This window comes from Coccidioides immitis (assembly GCF_000149335.2).
Source record: "Coccidioides immitis RS genomic scaffold supercont3.1, whole genome shotgun sequence".
NCBI lineage: Eukaryota > Fungi > Ascomycota > Eurotiomycetes > Onygenales > Onygenaceae > Coccidioides > Coccidioides immitis.
In genome coordinates, this window is record NW_004504310.1 from 5295006 (window position 1) to 5313621 (window position 18616).

Below are 18616 nucleotides of genomic sequence, written 5' to 3' on the forward strand. Positions count from 1 at the left end.
ATGGCATGCATGTGACGTGACGGTACATGTGACGTGACGGTATCCCGCAGTGAATGCCGTTATAGCCTCATGATTGGAGAACCAGAAGGACTAGACATCGATGTCGAAGTGAAATACCAACAGACCTTGTAGATTGTTGCCCCAAAGACGGCCGAGAGGGAGAAAAGGAAAAACAGGTTTGCCACTGACGTGAAAGTGCAAACGGCTCAATGAACGTATTTTCTTGGCAGCAGACAGGGAGGAAAAAAAGAAAGAAGGATCATGAATTACTAGATGGAAGTCATGTAGGCAACAAGGCAGACCCTCTGTTCATGATGTTGTTGAATGCACTCGATGACCTCATCACTTTATCCCTGTTGGAGACAAGGATCCCGAATGTATGGTCTGTTGGAAGAGGCACTTCACCTGCTCGTCAAAATCAGCAAGTAGCATCCGTACTCCAAGGCCCATGACGGTGTCACCCAGCTTCTGACAAAAATCCACCGGGGACGTTTTGGCCTCGGCGGCTATCACAATATATGCCAAGAAAGTATGGAGCAAACCCTCAAAGGCCAAAGGTTGGGTGAATAATGGAATCTACCAAGCCGCAAGGCAAACGCCCGCTTGTAGTGGCAAAAAGAGAAACAACTTGCTCCCGCTATCAAGAGAAAGCTTGGAGGGCGCCAGATGGAACTCCAGGGGCACTAGGGGACGTCTCAACAAGGTCAACGATCCAAGTTCGGGCACTTCTGATCAGCCTTGGGTAATCGTAAAACGCACAGCCCCTGACCTTGAATGATCAAGCTAGAGTCCAGAATGGTGGAAATAGGAATTGAGATTGGTATAGACCAACAGGCAGAGAAGGGGTTGGTACCACAGGGACAGGTCGTCTCTTTCAGCCCCTGTTCTGGTTGTCGAATTCTAGGTTTCCACCAGCGTGGATCAGGAAAAGGTTCACCAATGTATGGGCATCAAAATAGAATTGAATTGCGATTGCATTGGCTGCAAGAAGGAGTAAAGTCTTGGGTTGGTGTCTGTTGGATGAGAGCGAACACGACGGGATGAAGTTTGGCGCCAGATGCGACGGCTGTGGCTGGAGCTGTGGCTGATTTGCTGAGCTTTCCCCAGACAGGACTAGCGGCAGTTGAGCGGATGGTCTAGCTGGTTATGGATTAGCGCGCACAACGAGCCGCAATGAGGCTGTGTGGGCAGTTGGACGAACGGTAAAGTGGACAACAGCGAAGACGACCTCGACCACAGTCCAAGACAATGATACGGTAATGGCAGGATTCTGAGAGGTGCACAGCCAGGCGCTCTTGACAGCTCCGTTCCTGAATAGGAGCCCCCAGAGTCTGTTCAGCGTGTAGGTTGGAACAGCCTCTCGGCCCTCAAGTGTGGCTCCAAGCGAACTAATCAGAGACTAAAACCAGTGGCAGCACAGCCTTACCGGCCAGAACGGAGAGACGCTGGCGGGGTGCGGGTCTCGAAGGAGCAGAGTGAGGAGGAGTGCAATGATGGCTTGAGTCATTGACGCAGTGGGGTGGACGAACTCTCTGGGGTGCACCTCCTCGCCACCCGTTCGCCAGCCGACATCAAGTCCTCATTGGGCAATGCTGTCGACTCACGTTTTCTGCAGAAACAACAGCATTATTAGGGTTCTTAGTGAAATGTGTCATCATTGGCGAGAGCTCCCTATTGTCAACCATCCCGGGACAAACTCTCTGCTTCTAGCCAAACACCAAGAGCATGGTCGGGGTCAGCCGGAGGAAGAGCAAAATACCCTTTAACATGAGCGCAGGCCAGCAGTTCAATGCCTGGCAGTAATCGGTCGCTCACGTCAGTTGTGTGGAGAGCGCTCTACACCAGCCAGCGTTGCAGCAGCCGCCTGACTCCCGCGAACTCCCCCGGAGTCTTGACTCTTGGCCCAGCGGCGACGCCCGTTCGGGCTTAGCGTCACTGCAAGGCAGAGCAGGACGGAGAAACCATCTGCCTGTCGACGGATACCGTATCGTTACGCCGTATCAAGTCCGTTTAAGCGCCAAATCATCTGACGTCAGTGCACGGTGACCGTATCGTACAGATGACAGGGGCTATTTTTACCGCTAACCCAGGCACCCAACCCTCCATCCACCACAGCCATCATTGGTCAGGAGGCGATCTAAGCTTCATGCGCTCTCCTGGGTGCGCAGACACTTGCCGGGGTGCAGTCATCAGATATGGATGGTCCTGGGGCTACAAATACCGCTGCGAACCCCCCGCTGCTCCAGAGCGGATCAAGCATTTTCTGCATTCTATCTGCAATTCTCCATTGGAACTCGAAAACTGCGAAGTCTGCAACAAGGTGTGGTATACTTTGTATTCATAGCAGCGAAACCTCTACCTGCGCGAAGCACGCTTCTCCCCTCCGAGTGCTACTCCTATAAAGGGGCACTTCTCTAGCCCATTGTATCTGGCCTCGTACCATTTCAAAATGCCGTCCTTCGTCGCCCCCTGCTCCCCCCAGGCCCAGGGGCCCGTCGCCCGCCTACCGCTCGATGACGAGTGGTACGTGATGGAGCGTTATGCCGCCCACGCCTCACACTGTGCTCCATGTGCCCATCCTTACACAACACTCCGAACCGGCCAGTCTCTTTGCGCACGCGGCGCTCGCCATGTCACCAACATGGCTCAATATGTCTACACCCACAACGGCAAAGCCTACTCCGTCGCGGCGAAAAACCGCGGTCTTGTCCACGAAATCGAAATCCCAGCCAACTTTGAGGCTGTCTCTGAATTGATGCGTGCACTTGAGTACGGCCTCAAGATTAAGAAAGCACAGGCTCGCGTCGTCGTCCACGACCAACGAAGTGACGCTGAGCAAGGACCTGCAACGCCCGTTACCCCAGCGGGCCCCCAGATGCTTGAAACGCCTGTCGCGATGCAACCTGGTAATCGTGACGATTCTAAGGCTCTTACGATCCAACAAACTAAGGCCGTCCAGAAGCGCCCCGACGATGGCAACTTGCGCGGCACCTTGTACAAAGAAGACTTGTCTGTCAAGCCTCTCGAAAAGCACTACACTGGTCCTCGAATCAAGACTCCTCACCAGTATCTCCGATGAATTAGTTCGGGGTCACATTCGAACACGACACTCTTCAATTTCAAGACGCCAAAAATATTTTCTTATAGTGTTCCTGGCTATTGTGGGATTGAACCAAGAACTTTTATCAACAGCTTTACGCTCTAATCAAAAGAATATTCCGGGCAACCGACGCCAATTTTTTTTCCGTTGCGGCAAAAATTCCCTTATTTGGCAAGGCAGTTAGTTTGCTTTGGTGGCGAGCTGGAATGATCACGTCCGCCTGAATGCGCTTTTCGCTCGGTCACATGTTGGGGGGGGAGGCACCGCCTAAAACCCTGACCCCAAGGAGAGAAATTGATGAGAAGGTCCGGAACAGAGAAAGGTTCCAGACAAGGGAAGAAGAATAAAGAGAGACAAGAAAGAGGAGACTTGTCTTTTGCAGCATATTTTGCCAACATTGTTGCTTGTTACATTGTGCTGCTCTTGTTAATGTCCAGATACCTACTTGTACTTTTATGTACCATACGCTGTGTATATTATCCTACCAGCCCAACTATGTAAATACAACTGGAGGAAAAACATTCCTCTGCAGACATTTATTAAATAAATTTGCTTTGTCTGCTACTTTGTCTTCCATCCTGCATCAATAGCTCCATCCGTAGCAACCCTTAATCAGTATCCTAGCCGAAAAAAAAAAAAAAAAAAAAAAAAAAAAAAGGAAAAAGGGGGTGAAAAGAGAAATACTCAAGTTATGACGTGAGCTGCAGAAGGTGTGCATATGATGTACTCCGTACGGAGTACGGAGTAATAACAAAAACAAGCAGCCAACACCACCAATCACTCGTTGGAAGTTATCGCTTGGCTAAACCCTGACCAGCTGAACCCAAACCTCACCCCCCTGGGGCAAACACCCAAAACCGATAAAATCTATTTTGAACCATGATGCCTAAACTGATCACAATAAGGCTCTTGCTTTCTTACTATCTCGGACTAGCCAGGGAAAGATGGCCGATCCACGAACTCCTTCCGATTCCCAATCCAGTTAATCACAACGTCATCCTCCTGGGTCCAAACTAGCTGGTTCTTGGCACCATTGCTTTGACCAGGATTTCTGTTGGTTCGTTTGGCGTGGGGCAGTGCTTGGCTTGTGCTTTCGGGGGCGAGTGAAAGCGTCGAGTCTCAGTCCATATTTAGATGCCCAGTCGAATCGTGAGAGGTCCCGTGAGCAACCAATGGTCGTTGCCTGAATTTCACTTCGAATTGCCGGTTGTACTCCGTAAACGAACTGGATATCTTAACTAATAGATGCCTCTTGGAGCTTCTGATGTACTCCGTCATACTTCTTACATTTTGAACCTGGGCAAGTACCTTTGGGGTCAGCGCAGCGCGCTCCGGCAACCCCGAACAACTCTTCCCGCCAACATGATGGGCATCTCTGCAGGGGTCTTCTATGAGTCATGAGCCTCGAGTACCACCAAAATGCATAGAGTTCACTGTGCTTCATTGAAAAATTGGGAAAAAATAAATAAACTCGTAAAAATTCAATTCTCTGGGTCTTCACTAACCATTCTAGCGAAGAACCCAAGGGGCGGGGTTTATATACCTCGAGTCGACTGCGTACGTAACAAAAGACTTATCTTCCTGGCGTACTTCCGTTCCGTAAGGCTTTGCTCGAAAGGATTTTCTTGAGCTGCAGGACTAGCTTCTTTCTTCGCTTCCCCAACATCCAATCTCTTCTCGTCTTTCAAGTCGGGGTTTACTGCTCTTGACATTTGATCTTTGCCCTCCTTATGGCTCTTTGATCCATCTGCTTCGGAGTGCTCTTGATCTTGGGTGATTCTCGAGGTAGAGATTCGAGAAGTGTGCCTTTTGGGCTCGCGATGTTTTCCTGTAAAAGACCGCCTTGACTTGTTTTTTCTGAGTTTTAATGCACTCCCCGATTGATGCCAGGGAGGAGAGGTAAGCTCTGGGATAAGCTGGGGGCTTGGGGTTTTCGGTGATACTCGATCTAAGCTCAAAATGAAACTTTAGATCACCCTTCCTCACCCACGGAACAAGAAGTATTCACTCAACTCTTTGTACACTTGGTGGGTATCATGGCCAATCAAATAGATTAAGTTCCTAGAATAGCAGGACGAGCTAAACTGTGATGAGGAAGATGTTCTCTGGGAGGAATGGTAATCAGGGGATAAAGACTTCAAGACACAGCCTAATGAAACTGAGGAACAAGGATATACCAACTTGAGGACCTCTTGAAAACTTATACCAAATAGTTGTAATTTAGACAAGAAAACCTGACAAAATTGAAAAATTGAAAAGATCGTTGCAAGGCTAAATATACTAGGAACCATTTGTCAAAGAAAAGAAAAGGCTGAGACGTCATGGAGATCCATGAACCAGGACTGGGGCAGAAACCTCAGATCCATAGTAAAATGGAGTCCCGTCATGTAAAATTAGGCATGTCCCTAAGAGTTGGAGAGAAGATCACAACAAAGACAACAGATAAAGGAGGGGTTGAGCTGATATATGTGAGAACTTTTTTGAAAGAGTACAAAATTGGCATCGAAAAATCCTAGTAAGGCAGGAGTTGAAGTAAAAGTCTTGGTGAAAGAAAATTGTATCAACAAAAGGAGAATTAGGAACAAACGCAGCAAGGTTCACCTCCCGGGATGTCTCCCACGACACCGATGGAACAACTTAAACCTAGCCAGAAGGAATTAAAATGAAAACGCAACCGGGGGGGTCCCTAACAGCTCAAGAGATGTCAAGGAATCCGTAGATCTTGAAAGGAGGTACCAAGCACATAAGATGGGGAGTACATAAGCAATTTATGTGACCATAAAGCTTTATTCAGGATAGAAACCTCTTATTTGAAGAGGAAACTGCTGATTCATCTGTTTTTCTCCTGATAGTTTTGAAGAACAGGTGGACAGGAATTCACTTGCATATAACAGCAGGCTATGAGGATCTTTCCTCTCTCCAAGCCGGGAATACTCGATATGTCAAGAATGGACAGTCAAGAGACCAACCCAGATACCTCTCCAATGTGAGGCCTTTGACAATGACATCCCTACTCATTTGTGTGGACCAATGGCTGATTAGAGTCTTCACCATAACTCCGCGGTGATGGATCGGCTCATGCGAGGACGTTGGGATAGAGTTGGCCCTGCAGACCGTCAGCGCTTCGGGCGCTTGTCACGTGATAGCGATAAAATACCGTTAGTCAGCATTCCATGAGCATCGCAGAAAACCTCCACCTGGCCGTGCATGGTCGATACACTGTATTTGGTCATTCAATTGCTATCCGAATTCAGGTGGAGTTGAGAGCATCGCCTTAGAGGAGACATTCCGTTCCGTCTAGTTGATAAGAATTGCCTATCTTGTCTCTTCCCGTACCGTTCCCAGCCCGCCCATCACAAAGATGGCCAAAAGAGGTAAAGCAATGACTTCCCGGCGCATTTCTCCCGGCGACGTTCCAAGTTCTTCCCGAGTCAGGCTTTACTAGTTACCTGATCGATCCCATACTGATGTATTTTTTTGCATGTTAGCCAAGTCCCGCACCATCGCCGTTCGCCTTATCAGCATGGCCATGACCGGCTACTACAAGACCCTTGTCCGACCACGCGCAAGCAGACCGCTTAGCATGCTTAAATACGATCCGGTCGTGAAGAAGAAGGTACTATTCTTGGAAGCCAGGCGCGGCGGCAAATAGACATGCGATTATGCGGTATTCGTCGAGTATCGAGGTTATCGAATGAGGTCTCAGGGCCGATATCGAGGCTATGTGCACAACGGCGGAAAGGGGGATGGGCATTATGTACGCTGGATAATTGGCTCGAAATACGTCTATTGCGATACTTTTACAGTCACATCTCGAATGCCTATGCGAGATACATGCCCTCGCTGACGAAATACGCTGTCGGGCCACGTTGATTCGTGACTACCTGAATGCATCCAATGAAATGATACACTTGGCGGGCGTTTTTGGGGTTGTGGTGAGGGGAAAACACACCTCTACATATGCGTATATGTATGTATATTATGTACTTATATTTCTGTGTTGTCAGACCTCTTTTCCGGCATTCTAGACGGCGTTGTTATTTTCATAGAAAGTTACTCATATATCTTATTTCAAATACCAGAAGTCTCCCTCCTGTGGTCTTTTACTTTAACCGATGCAAGCACCATACCTTTGAAATGCAGAATTTTCCATATAGCAATATATTAATGCTCCTTACCGTCAGCCGAATTCTCGTGTTTGGTCTGGGTTTCCGGTCAAACTTTCTTTATTCTCCGCCCATTATTTTGGATAATCTTGTTTGAACCTATTGTTGTACAGTTCTCCTGCTTCGAGTTAGTGCTACCCGGATGTAGAGAATATTTATATCCCCTACCTTTTTTCCTTCCATACCGCCGAGGTCTTCTATAACCCATAGACGATTCGGCTGATTGTGTGATGGCCCATGTATGTCGGCTACTCGATAAAATGGTGCTCGGGTTGTCCGATGACTTGAAATACTGCGAGGAAGCGCGTGTCTGGCGCCTAGGAACTGCGGGCGCCCCTGCTTCTTTAGTCTTCTGGCTTTCCATTCTCGACGAAGTATGCACTTCATTGTCCTCTCTCCCGGCCAGGGCTGGCAGTGCGGGTTCTTTAAGAATGCTTTTAGGTAGCTTTTGTCCCTTTTCTGCCTGACTCGACCCTTTTATTTCTTCTAGATTTTGGTTCTTCTCCTGGGGAGTATACAGTGATTCATCAGCATAATTACGATGAATCATGTGCGACTCAACCTTCACGTCTTTGATTGGGCTAGGTGGAAGTTTTGTCATGGGTGTGCTACTATTGCCCTGTTGTAATTTTGGTGTCGACGCGGGGATGTTGGCGACCCTCCAGCTTTCATACACTGGGGTATTGCTCAAGTAATCAATACTCTGCGAAGGCGAACTGCGTCGACCATCGAGATCCCACTGAACTTGGGAGAAGGGCTTAATGCGCGGCGTGGTAATTCGGGTGTGTTTTTTCTTAGAAGCGGAGCGTTTTTGCACCTGCGGTTTCAAAGGAGAGCAAGAGATACTCCTGCTAATGCTTTCTTTACGGTATACAACTCTAGTTGTCTTGTACCCAGGGGTCGAGCACCGAGGCGAAGTTTTTCTTTCAATGCTTGGGGTCAAATTTGCGATGCGTTTTCTTTTCCCGGTGCTTTTTGATCCTTGGAGAGATACTTCATCAGTGTCGGCATCCAGTAACATCTCGCTGGATTCCGGCAAACGAGCAAAGTATGACAACCGCCTTTCAAGCGTGACCCATGACTGCACTAGCAGATCATTAGCACCAAGGATACCAAATTGGCGTAATAGACCCTCGATCTTTGTCAACGATTCCTCCGCTCGATCTAACCTGCCTTGCAGTTTTTGCAATTCGCTATCTTTTCCTCGTATGGTTTGGTGAAGATTAACCATATTCTCTTCCTGCTTGGACAAATCCAACTCTGCAGTCCGGCATGCAGTATCATCATCTCTACTTTTCAGGCGTTCAGTCAATTCCATATTCTCCTTGTGGGCATCCTCTAGCTTTTTCCGCAAGTCTTTAAGCTCTAGCGTTCCTTGGGCAGCTTCTTCCCGCAATCTTTCTGTAACGGTTGCATTGTCTTTGAGCGTCGCTATTTCGTTCGTTAGAAACGCTATGTTTTCATCCTTTTGAACGCTCTCGTCTCGCATGAGGTCGAACTTTTCTTGTAGGAGAGATAATTGACAGGAGCTCTCCATCCAGCTCTGCGCTTCAACCAACTCTATCTTCATTTTGGCATTCTCTGCGAGAGCTCTTTGGAGACTTGACTTCGCTTCTTCGGCATCCATGGCATGAAAAGTCTTCTCGTCCTTTAACTTGAATACCACTTCATCCAGGTCTGTGATTTCTTCCTGACGGGTACTCTCTAAATCGTTCATCATCTTTGCGTTTTCTGTAACCTGAAAGTTGCGTTAGCTCAGAATAAATGCATGGAAGGCATAGACTTACAGTAATCTCAAGCTCACTTTGTGAGCTTCCAGCTGCTGCCTTGGTTACTGTTAGCAATTTTTCCGCCGGCTATGGTGGAATTACACACTAATTTTGATTTCAGGAGCGCTGTCTGCTCTTTGAGCGTATTCGCACTTTTTTCTGCAGTGGCCTTTTCACGTTTAATTTGATACAATTGCTGTTCAAACCATGCGCGATTTTGCTCTGTTGACAGCAGACTTGCCTTCGTAAATTCAGCCCTGACCCTGTTCTCGATACTAATTGTGTCCTTTTCAAACTTCGCTTTTTCGGTCTCCAGGTTCAGGATCTGCGTCTCAGAATTCTGGAGTCTACTTTTGGTCTCAGATAAACCGGCTTCAAGCTTGGACACCTCCTCCTCTTTTGCTTTCAGTTTTGCAGTTGCATCATCCAATACTGCAGAAATCTCTTTAAATTGTATCCGGAGTTTGGATAGCTCATGGCGATCTTCAGACGACTGGCAAGCATCGGCTAGCTGGTTTTGCAAGGACTCTACCTCCTTTTGGAGAGCGCTGACATCATTTCGAAGGCTGCTTTCAGTCTCTTTTAAAATGGCATTTTCAACGTTGATTTGTGCTAAAGTTGCTTCTGCAATTTTTACCTTTTCCTGTAACATTCCATTAGTTTGCTTGGTGTCAGCTAGCTTGATCGAAGCCGTAGATGATTCTTCAAAGAAGACACGCATATCACTAAGTTGTTGGATAATTCTGGAGGCTTGCTGATTCTGTACGTCGAAACCACTGGCTACGTGGAGCTCTGTTTTTTGGTTCTGAGAATCTACCCTGGTCCCAGTAAGTCTCCTTTCCGTACAAAAGGGAACAGGGAACGAACTTCATAGAAATATCCCGTAATGCTTTGTCGATTTGGGCTAACTGGGCCAGGTCAATGGATTCCGGCTTACTGAGCGTTTCCAGAATTTCTAGACAGGGCTTTAACTGAAGTCCAAGCTCCACTTTGATGGTGGACTGTGATTCTGTTAACAAATTCTTGATTCCCTCAGCAAGATTCCCAACGTTGGAGGCGGTTTCGGTTTGAGTTTGCTGGAGTAGCGCTATTTGTTTTAGTCCTCTATTTGAATGATTTCGGATAAACGCTTCGAGTGTAGAGGTATGATTCTTCTCTCGTTCCAGTAACTTCTCGCTATTCTCCAGTCTGTTGTCCCTCAAGGCCAGCGACTGTTCCAGTACGGTGAACTTAGCCTGCATACTGGCTAATTCGGCTCTTTGCTGGGTTACGGCCTTGCTCAAATGGTCAGTACCACATTTCAGGTGTCTTAAATCTGTTTGCAATTGATGCTTCCCCCGGACAAGTGCGATTTGTGCTGACTTGAGAAACTGTCCATCTTTGCGAAGAATCTCATGATCATTTCCAATGATGGCCACAAGACTCTTAACCTTTCCAAGCTTGACCTTCCACCTCTCTATAATGTTCCTCTGTGCGGTATTCTGCGTCTCTTGTGCATGACAACGATCCTCTGCCTCCCTCAGTTGGGATTTCAACGCTTCATTCTCTTCATTGACTTCTCTAAGCTTCTTCTCCGTTTCTTCCCGTAATGCCGCAGTTGCCGCTTCTACCTGATCGCGTTTCTTTAATCTGTGGATCAGAAGATAAAACAAATCTTCTTCAGACGGTTGGGAAGGAAGGCTTGAGGTTTTGCCAGTATCCTTACTTAGACGGCTTGGAGTCCGTAGCCTTTGCTGCTTTGAAATTTTGGATGTCGTAGACCCTGATGTAGATGAAGACCGAGCGGATCGTTCATTGTGAGACGCGCATCTTTCCCTATTCAGTCTCGGTTCGCTGGTATGCATAGGATTGTTGTTGGATGATATAGAGGTTGCACGACTCAATTGGCGAACCTTGACAAGAACGATTCCCAATGATTATTAGCACCAGCTGGAGCCAACTGAGTGAAAGTGGGTAAAGAAAATTTAGTAACCAAAGTTCCAGACAAGTCACTCATCTGGAGGCATAAAGATAACTAGCTTCTAAAGGGAAATTTAATCTTGGGCCCAACTGTGTTATCTTTGTCTTTATCACTCACAGATTCTGGTAGTTCATGTCTCATAAGGGGGGCTACAACGACTTATGTTAGTAATTTTGCGCCAAATAAAGGAAGAAAGGACGGCGTATAGCTACCAGTTTCCTTGGTTAAACTGTTGGCGATACGCTCGCTCCTCACACGAGGCTCTGCCTCCCGTGCTTGAGAATCAATGCATAGATTGGTATCTGGGCTAGCGTTTGGACAGCTCTGTGTGGCTGCAAATGCCTGCATTGGTTCAATCTGCGGCTGCGGACTGGTGGATGATGGCTCATTACCGAGATCACCTTCGGTAGATTCCACCGTTGGGGTAATATCACTAAAGAAAACAGGGTTAACCATAAAACCAGACAGAAATTCCGGTGCAATAAACTCACTTTTGGCTAGAGTTCGGCTCCATGATACTCATGGCACTTATGTTTGCCGCTATAGGGACCGAGATCCCTCTCCCAATTCCGCCATCTTCTCTCGCGGCTCGCGGCAGCGGTCTGATCGAGAAACTAGGCGCTGGGTGGTTGGGTCGGGCAAAATGGAAACTAGAGTTGCCATCAAGACTAGAATTGGGCGGACGGGCAATAAGAGTTCGAAAATCCTTGGTTGGAGAGGTCACAACTTTCACTGCACAATGCCCCAGGACCTTTTTTGAGGTGGGAGATAACCCTACATTGTCGTCAATGTTAGCTGGTGAGAGCTGCCGGTTCTCAAGATCTGCTGTCTGATCCATGGCTACTCTAATCAAGTCGATGGTCCGGTTACCCGCTTTAGAAGAAGTTCACTAGCATTAGGTACTTCGCAGCCACCCGTACGGGTAAAAATTTGACGGTCTCGTCAACGTGGACTGCTGTGCTGTAGTTGGCAAAGGTTCCGAAAGGATGGGGGGTTCCAGGGAGCTCCGAGTGAAAGATAGGGGGTGATGAAGAGAGGTTGAAGAGGGAGGGGGTTTTTAAAGCCAGTCGAGGAGGGTCGTGTTAAGTTGCCAAATCGGGCAACTCACTCTCCGCGGGTATGCGCTGGCCTCTTGCGGCATAGCTTCACCGGGAAAACCAATACCGTGCAAAGGGAGCTGAAGGTCGAGAGACCCGAGCCCCTAGATACAAGACGATCACGCCCAACTTACAGGGTAAATCAAGCTTTGATGAGTGGAAATGGGACCGAATGCTGGTCTGCCATATAGAAACTCATTAGCCATTTGAAGGCCCTATCACTTTGGTCGTCGTGCAAATTGACCCTGTCTCAAACGGCCTCCTGGCGCTGGGAAGTTGCGCAGAAGACAAGATACGGGGATGAGTCCTCCATATCGCTCTATCCTGCAATCATTCACAGAGAGAAAAGTGTTACTGTATTCTGTGTATACCCGAGGTGTCCTATTTGCCGCAGTCGAATTCAGGCGTGCCCTTCATCCAATCTTGGAGAAAATTTCAAGCAACCTATAATAGACAAAAGAGCTCCCACACAATTTTCACTAGCAAACAGGCCATCACCGTTGTGAGGAGATAAGTTATGTCTGCAAACATCACCGGCAAGCGGAAAACATGCTCTTCTGGGCCTCGTCAGGAATGAAACAAGCTATATGTCCAGCTTCGACTCGCAAGCTCCCACCCTATCACAGAGTCCTATACACCCATTCAAGCAAGGACACGGATCATGGTTAGTACATTCAGTAATTTGAGGGGAGTGCGGGATAGAAAAATGCCGTCGGGACAACTATCAGAAGAGTCCTGGAACGTCCTGCAGAGTACGCAGGAGGAACTACTCTGAAGGCCTTCATATTCGACGCGGCTTGCCTACGCGCCAAGACGCGCAGTTTAACCTTGATTGATGATCCTTGACCAGCTGCCCAGGGAACATGTCCCAATGGTCCATGTCTTCGCCTTTTGGTGATTGTGCCCGTTTCTAATCAAGGCCTTTACTCCGTACCACACCCTCTACTATCGCCGAGTCTTTGGTTGACTTGCGTACTTTCGCGGCAATCATCTCCGCTCTCATACCCCCGGAAAAGTCAAAATAATACTCCGTTCTCCGTACTTCATATCAAATATTATAATTTTACTTGATAATTTAGTGTTTTCAAACGTGAGCAATTTCAAAATAAGTCAATAACAGCATCACTCCTCAGCAAAGTAGAGTATAGATTCACGTACTCTCGAAAGGCCTTTTGTCTGATAAGGAAGGTCGCCTGTTTCGCTGTCAAATGCCACGTACAGTCGATACTCCCTGTCCGATGATGAGGTTACTCCTCATCCTTGTGACTTCCACTGCCTTCCTTCACTGCCAATGCCTTTGTTCAGCAGGGCGGGCTGATCCATGAGTAAGGCCACACTTCAAATGTGCATGCAAGGTTTAGATACACCCAGCACCAGATATTTATGTTGTTAGGACCTTCTCTTGGTGGTGATGATTTGGATAATTATGGAATAATAGTATTGGACAACAGATATCTGCTATCATAAAATTTGTGACCGTCACGTAATCGTTTTAATCTTTGGCCCTCACAAGACCCCCATGGATATAAGTTAAATGTTCACCTTGAACCCCAAATGAAAGAAAAATGAAAAATGAAAAATGAAAAAGAAAATGTATAGCACTTTTCAGGGGTATAATAAGGGACAGTTAGTGTAGAAGGGTAAGACTGTCAGATCACGACAGTAGGGTAAACGAATGCCTCGACTTTTGAAGCTTTCGATACTCGGCCACAGCTGGGCTAAGTGAGGATTTCTGGGGCGATCCTTCGACATCACCAGCAGCATCGTGGCCAGGTGCCTGATTCCTGGATCTCTCACGCCCTTCCTTTCCGGTAATGTAATAATGTTCGTCGTCTTCATCCATTTCTATCCTCCACCGTTCGCTAAGCTGACGGCCTTCAGGCCCGGCACCGCAGGCTCCCTGTAATCGAACACTCGATGGGCTATTCAGCGCCAAGGCAAATATATTTTGGGGTTCAGTGAAGTCGGTTACCTGGGTACCCCGAATGTCGAAGTACATGTACGCCAGGCAAACAAGATTGGTCAAAAACACATGGACAAGGACGACATAGAAAATCTTTTGCCAAGAATATGTGCCGCCAGATGCGTATTCGCTGACGCGAATAGTAGCCGGGAAATCCTCGTAGACAGTCTTGCCATCCTCAATTACTGGGCTTTCACCGTACTCCCAGTACTGGGAAAAAGTGGCACCTTCTGTGCTTTCTAAGAGAGTTGAGCTTCCCATGGCTGCTAACGCTTCTGCCAATGAGGGTAATCGAGGATTGAGAGAGTACTCCTTCGTCTCATTCTTAAAGCCTCCGGTTAGCTGCATGAGGAGTCTAGCGTTGCTCGAATGCCCGTCGGTAATGCCTGTTCCTAAACTGACTGAGTTCACCCAGTTCGACGCTACATTTTTCCAATCGGGATCGATCAAAAAGGGCTTAGACTTATGTGCCGTTCGATGATACGCCAATTCGTCATCTTTGTCCCCGCAGTTAACCCCCATCTTACCCCCACTTGCTGCAGCGTGGTATTGGGTTGAGCATTTGGATGTGGTCCCTCCCTTAATACTACAAAGAACATATGGTGAACTCGTCTCTGATGGAGGTGACGCGCCGAGTAGATAGACAGAGTGTAACGGATAGCGACCGGAACCGTTCACTATCGTATTATAGTGTGCGGGCAGTCTTGGGAAAATGGGAGCTTGCTGGTCTCCCTTTTTACCAAATCCAAATATGTCATCGACAACTGTTTCATTCAGCATATCAGGGGAAGTAGGAATATCACTCGGCGCAGATGCCGGCCAAGCTGAGAAGTTGAGTTTCTGAGCATAGGGCCATTTCGAATATACTATCGGAGTCAGCTCATCTTCAGTCATGCCAACACAAGTTACTTGGATAGCAGGAGACGCCACTGAAGCAGAAATGTAGAATTCTCCAAAGCCGGCGAAGTCAGATGGCTGTCGCAGTTTGTTACGGGGATCTCTTGAGGCTACGAATACTCCAGCATGCGGCATGGCAGCAGTAGCAATGTTGACCATTCTTCCGTGCTTCCTCGAAAGTTCTGTCATATTTTGGACATCAATCCACTCTCCAGAAACAGTGGTATTATCATACCAAGTCCCAGTTGGATATGGCCGTTCCGATAAAGCGCGGGAGCTGAAATTGCCGGACCGTGATATAGTTGCCCAGTCGGCAAGGTACTGCTGGTAATTGTGGTAGCTATGTCCAACATGCGTAAGTTGCATACAGGTGCCCCCGTACTCTAACGGGTCCATCTCAGGAGTAATAGGTGTCAAACATTTGTTGGCTAAATAGTCTTTATTTGCAAACTTCGACGCTACCTGACCATACAGCGTGGTGTCTTCGGTCGGTCCAAATTTGAGTTTTGGTGAGACTAGGGAGTATGAGCGGCAAGGTATGACTGTTCGTAGGAAAAGGACTCACCCAGTGTTTCAGCTGCAGTGGTATATAACATTGCCATCCATGCAGTAGTTAGAGCGGCCATGCCCAAAATAGTCATAGCGGAATAACGAACGTTTTCCCAGTGAGTTAAAAGCGTGCCAGGTTGCATTATCCAGCTCCGCATCGACATATCTGCAATAGAAATACCGGGAGATCGCTTCGCCAAAGCTCTGCGGCTCAACACTTGTCCTAGGAAGGCCACGAACACAGTCACGAACGACAATTCGATCGTCTTAGCAAAGAGTGCACTTAATAATGACGCTGTAGACGGTGATAGTCCGCCGTCCGTTCCGACGCGCCTTCCGTAGCGCGGCTTGACGCATGCGACGACGAGGTATATGCCTGAAAACGCAGTAGAGTAAAATGCGAGGATCAAGATACTGATGGACAACCATGAGGTGCGTCGTTGGACGACATTCTTTCGACTTGAGCATTTAATATTGCCTGAGTGGCCTGCATTCCTGTGTCAGCTGATCGCATCTCTAGCTTGATAGATTTCTATTTACCTCTGCCGCCTTCGCCTGGAGGATTCGACGTCGGGGTGTTGTGCACTAAGGTATGCGAACTCTCGAGATGGGTAGGGTACGAAGATAATAGATAGGCCTCAGATGGGGTATTTCGTGATGTATGGATTAAGTCATCCGGTGAGTCGCGGCCTTGTCCATGAAGAGCGTTGCTTGACGAGGACGATTGATTGCGGGAGCGTCGATCGGATCCATTATCGAAGACATTGCTGAATGCATCGCCGTAACTACCAAGTCCTAAGCCAACCATGCTGGATGGGTTGGCATGCAGGGCTCTCTCTGGACTGGTCGAATGTGAAGTACGGCGGTGTCGAGTATCATCAGCCGAAGGAATCCGCTCATATGGCGACCGCGAAAGGTCGGGGTTCCGGCCCCGTGAGAAGACGGCATCGGGTTGCGATATCGTCGGTCGTGAGCTTGGCTCCGGTGGTGACTCCATTCCTCACAAACGACAGGATTGTTGAGTTTGCGCAGAGGCAAGGATCCAGCGCAAATATTATAGTGATGGATTCATGCCGTGGAGTACTGTAATTGGGCGCTGGGAGCGAGCAAGAACACTTTCAGCGACAGTTTGGCGGGGTTCAGCAAGCAGAGCGGCTTGGGGGAAAGAAATTTCGAGCTGGAGCTTGGAGCAAATATAGATTGCACACGGTGAGGGCGATCACAGCCTGACGATGAGCGGGGACGAGAGATCGTCACATTTATCGACTAACAAGCCAGTGCTAAAGTTAACAGCTTGGAGATGTCACCAAGAGTGTCAGAAGGGCAAAGGACAGCAGAATGGGTGCGCTTGGGCCTTGTCATGCAGTATCCTCACTAACCGAAGCACCAGAAACCCACAGACCGCTGGGACTCTTTGCAAACCCACATCCTAAAAGGCTGGAGAGGGAGCTGCCAGCCTAGTGAGTTCGCCAACTCCCGTGCTGCTTGGGCCATGCCGGCTGTGCAGTGCAGTGGTTGTGACTGGACAAACGAAAATTTATCCAGCCTTGTCCAGTCCACTTGACCAACATTTGTGTGATAAGCCATTGCGGCTGCTGGGAAAAACAAAGCGACTCCTGCATTGGCCCTTGTGTTCAAACCGGTTGTTTGCTTCTGCGAGGTCGAGGTGGAGGGTTTTGCGCATGGGGCGACAAGGAAGACCCCTGTGCGGTTGAACCGCCACTGTTCGCCTGAGCCGTTCGAACGGCACGACTAACGGCGGCGCAACACCAACAAAATCGCGGGATCGCCAGCACCAGGACCATCTTCCACGTCGCCGGCCAATCAAGAATCCGAATATTCGTTAGTTACGGGTTCTCCGTGGAGGCTTTGAGGTGCCGACTCAACACGCCAACGAGGCTGGGAAGTTGACTTTGCAGAATTCAATTGCAATTCCCCTCTCGCTTTCCCGGCTCTCTGTTCGAAGCAAGGCACCGGAGTAACAGCGACGACCCCGTAGATATGGGTCAGATAACTGTCGATGGTGAGAAGGAAAAGGACAGCGGAACTCGTCGCGAAACGATCTTCCCTCCCGGGGGCCAAGCTTGAAAACCCTTTCTAGCAAAATGACCGCCCCTGTCGAACGTTCTCAAAATCTTGCGCAGATAGATGGAGGGACATAACTAACGTATCTCTCTCGCCCTCTATCTCTCTGTCTCTGTCTCTCTCGCGTGCGCACTTCCCGTCGAGTGAGCTTATTCTCAACGGCTCCAATAATGGCAGCACTGTTGAGTAGGAGATCTGCGCGGCGGTTGAGCTCTGTGATCCTTCATGCTCGATATCGTTTCAATTTCTTCAATGCAACCACTGATGGATCGATGGTTTCTCCTCGAGCTGGCGAGTCAAACCCACTCGCATGTATCGTTCTCTTCGACATCTGCAGCACTAATGTTTGAAAATCATGGCTGGACGGGCTTTAGGATGGTCCGCACGCTCTGATGAAACCTTCGGCCGCAGACGCAGCATACTCCCGGGCTGCCACATTAACTAATGCCAGTTGGCCGAGAGTACCAAGGGCAAACTTCGGCCAGTACTTACTCCGTAGTTACCCCGGACTTTTTTTTTTCTTTTTTCTTTTTTTTTTTTCCAAAGTTTCTAGCACTGCCCATATACGTTACTCATTATATTCGGCAGCAACTTTAATTCTAGGAGACTGGTTCCAATGCCTGCTATTGTTCTCACACCGGAGCAACATCGCTTTTCCAGCAAGCCAATGTGTTTCATGCTATCAAGCGACTGCTAGTAAATACACAAGGCCCAGGAATTCAGGCTCTGCTCAGATTTACATGATCTAACCGTCTTATTTAGGATCCCTTGACTTGCCAGGTATAGTCCATAACTACTCCGTACTCCCGTAGGCCTTTTAGACCGACGGCCGATCGGAACCCAGTCTTCCAAGATTCTCGGCCTGCTTGCCGAACAGGAAACCTGCCAAATTGCCCCTCGGCCCCGGCTCTCAAAGGCTCGAGACAATCTGAGCTGTTGAGGATGTCTATACATCATTTCGCTGGTCTCAGATTGCACGTCGGACTGGAAGGCCCCGGCGCCTTCTCCGGGGTTTCAGTCTTTGGAAGGA

At 48.4% G+C, this 18616-nt stretch overlaps 7 protein-coding genes across 7 annotated transcripts; 2 read left to right on the top strand and 5 right to left on the bottom strand.

The window, feature by feature from the left end:
• Positions 1-1144: 1144 nt before the first annotated feature.
• CIMG_01218 (uncharacterized protein) lies at positions 1145-1507 on the bottom strand (the record flags this gene model as incomplete). The annotated part of the gene is made up of 2 exons (XM_001247446.2): positions 1145-1399; positions 1427-1507. 2 exons carry the CDS (start codon positions 1505-1507, stop codon positions 1145-1147), a joined length of 336 nt encoding a protein of 111 aa, XP_001247447.2.
• On the top strand, positions 1229-3663 carry CIMG_01217 (uncharacterized protein). Its single transcript, XM_001247445.2, has 2 exons — positions 1229-1342; positions 1410-3663. Exon 2 carries the CDS (start codon positions 2450-2452, stop codon positions 3077-3079), a length of 630 nt encoding a protein of 209 aa, XP_001247446.1. The 5' UTR covers positions 1229-1342; positions 1410-2449; the 3' UTR covers positions 3080-3663.
• A 431-nt stretch (positions 3664-4094) lies between these two features.
• CIMG_01216 (uncharacterized protein) lies at positions 4095-5615 on the bottom strand (the record flags this gene model as incomplete). Its single annotated transcript, XM_012358781.1, has 4 exons — positions 5114-5615; positions 4644-5048; positions 4388-4488; positions 4095-4325 (listed from the first exon to the last, which is right to left on the bottom strand). Exons 2-4 carry the CDS (start codon positions 4810-4812, stop codon positions 4095-4097), a joined length of 501 nt encoding a protein of 166 aa, XP_012214204.1. The 5' UTR covers positions 4813-5048; positions 5114-5615.
• On the bottom strand, positions 4106-5617 carry CIMG_12800 (uncharacterized protein). The gene is made up of 3 exons (XM_004445773.1): positions 5114-5617; positions 4606-5048; positions 4106-4485 (listed from the first exon to the last, which is right to left on the bottom strand). The coding sequence occupies exons 1-2, from the start codon at positions 5389-5391 to the stop codon at positions 4829-4831; spliced, it is 498 nt and encodes a 165-aa protein (XP_004445830.1). The 5' UTR covers positions 5392-5617; the 3' UTR covers positions 4106-4485; positions 4606-4828.
• Positions 5618-6309: 692 nt separating this feature from the next.
• CIMG_01215 (mitochondrial 54S ribosomal protein YmL39) lies at positions 6310-7198 on the top strand. Its single transcript, XM_001247443.2, has 2 exons — positions 6310-6474; positions 6589-7198. Exons 1-2 carry the CDS (start codon positions 6462-6464, stop codon positions 6750-6752), a joined length of 177 nt encoding a protein of 58 aa, XP_001247444.1. The 5' UTR covers positions 6310-6461; the 3' UTR covers positions 6753-7198.
• Positions 7199-7315: 117 nt separating this feature from the next.
• CIMG_01214 (uncharacterized protein) lies at positions 7316-11833 on the bottom strand (the record flags this gene model as incomplete). Its single annotated transcript, XM_001247442.2, has 7 exons — positions 7316-9004; positions 9054-9092; positions 9142-9853; positions 9903-10927; positions 11113-11144; positions 11208-11428; positions 11487-11833. The coding sequence occupies 7 exons, from the start codon at positions 11831-11833 to the stop codon at positions 7316-7318; spliced, it is 4065 nt and encodes a 1354-aa protein (XP_001247443.2).
• Positions 11834-13507: 1674 nt separating this feature from the next.
• CIMG_01213 (uncharacterized protein) lies at positions 13508-16908 on the bottom strand. The gene is made up of 4 exons (XM_001247441.2): positions 16881-16908; positions 16042-16794; positions 15518-15988; positions 13508-15467 (listed from the first exon to the last, which is right to left on the bottom strand). Exons 2-4 carry the CDS (start codon positions 16496-16498, stop codon positions 13747-13749), a joined length of 2649 nt encoding a protein of 882 aa, XP_001247442.2. The 5' UTR covers positions 16499-16794; positions 16881-16908; the 3' UTR covers positions 13508-13746.
• Between the last annotated feature and the right edge of the window lie 1708 nt (positions 16909-18616).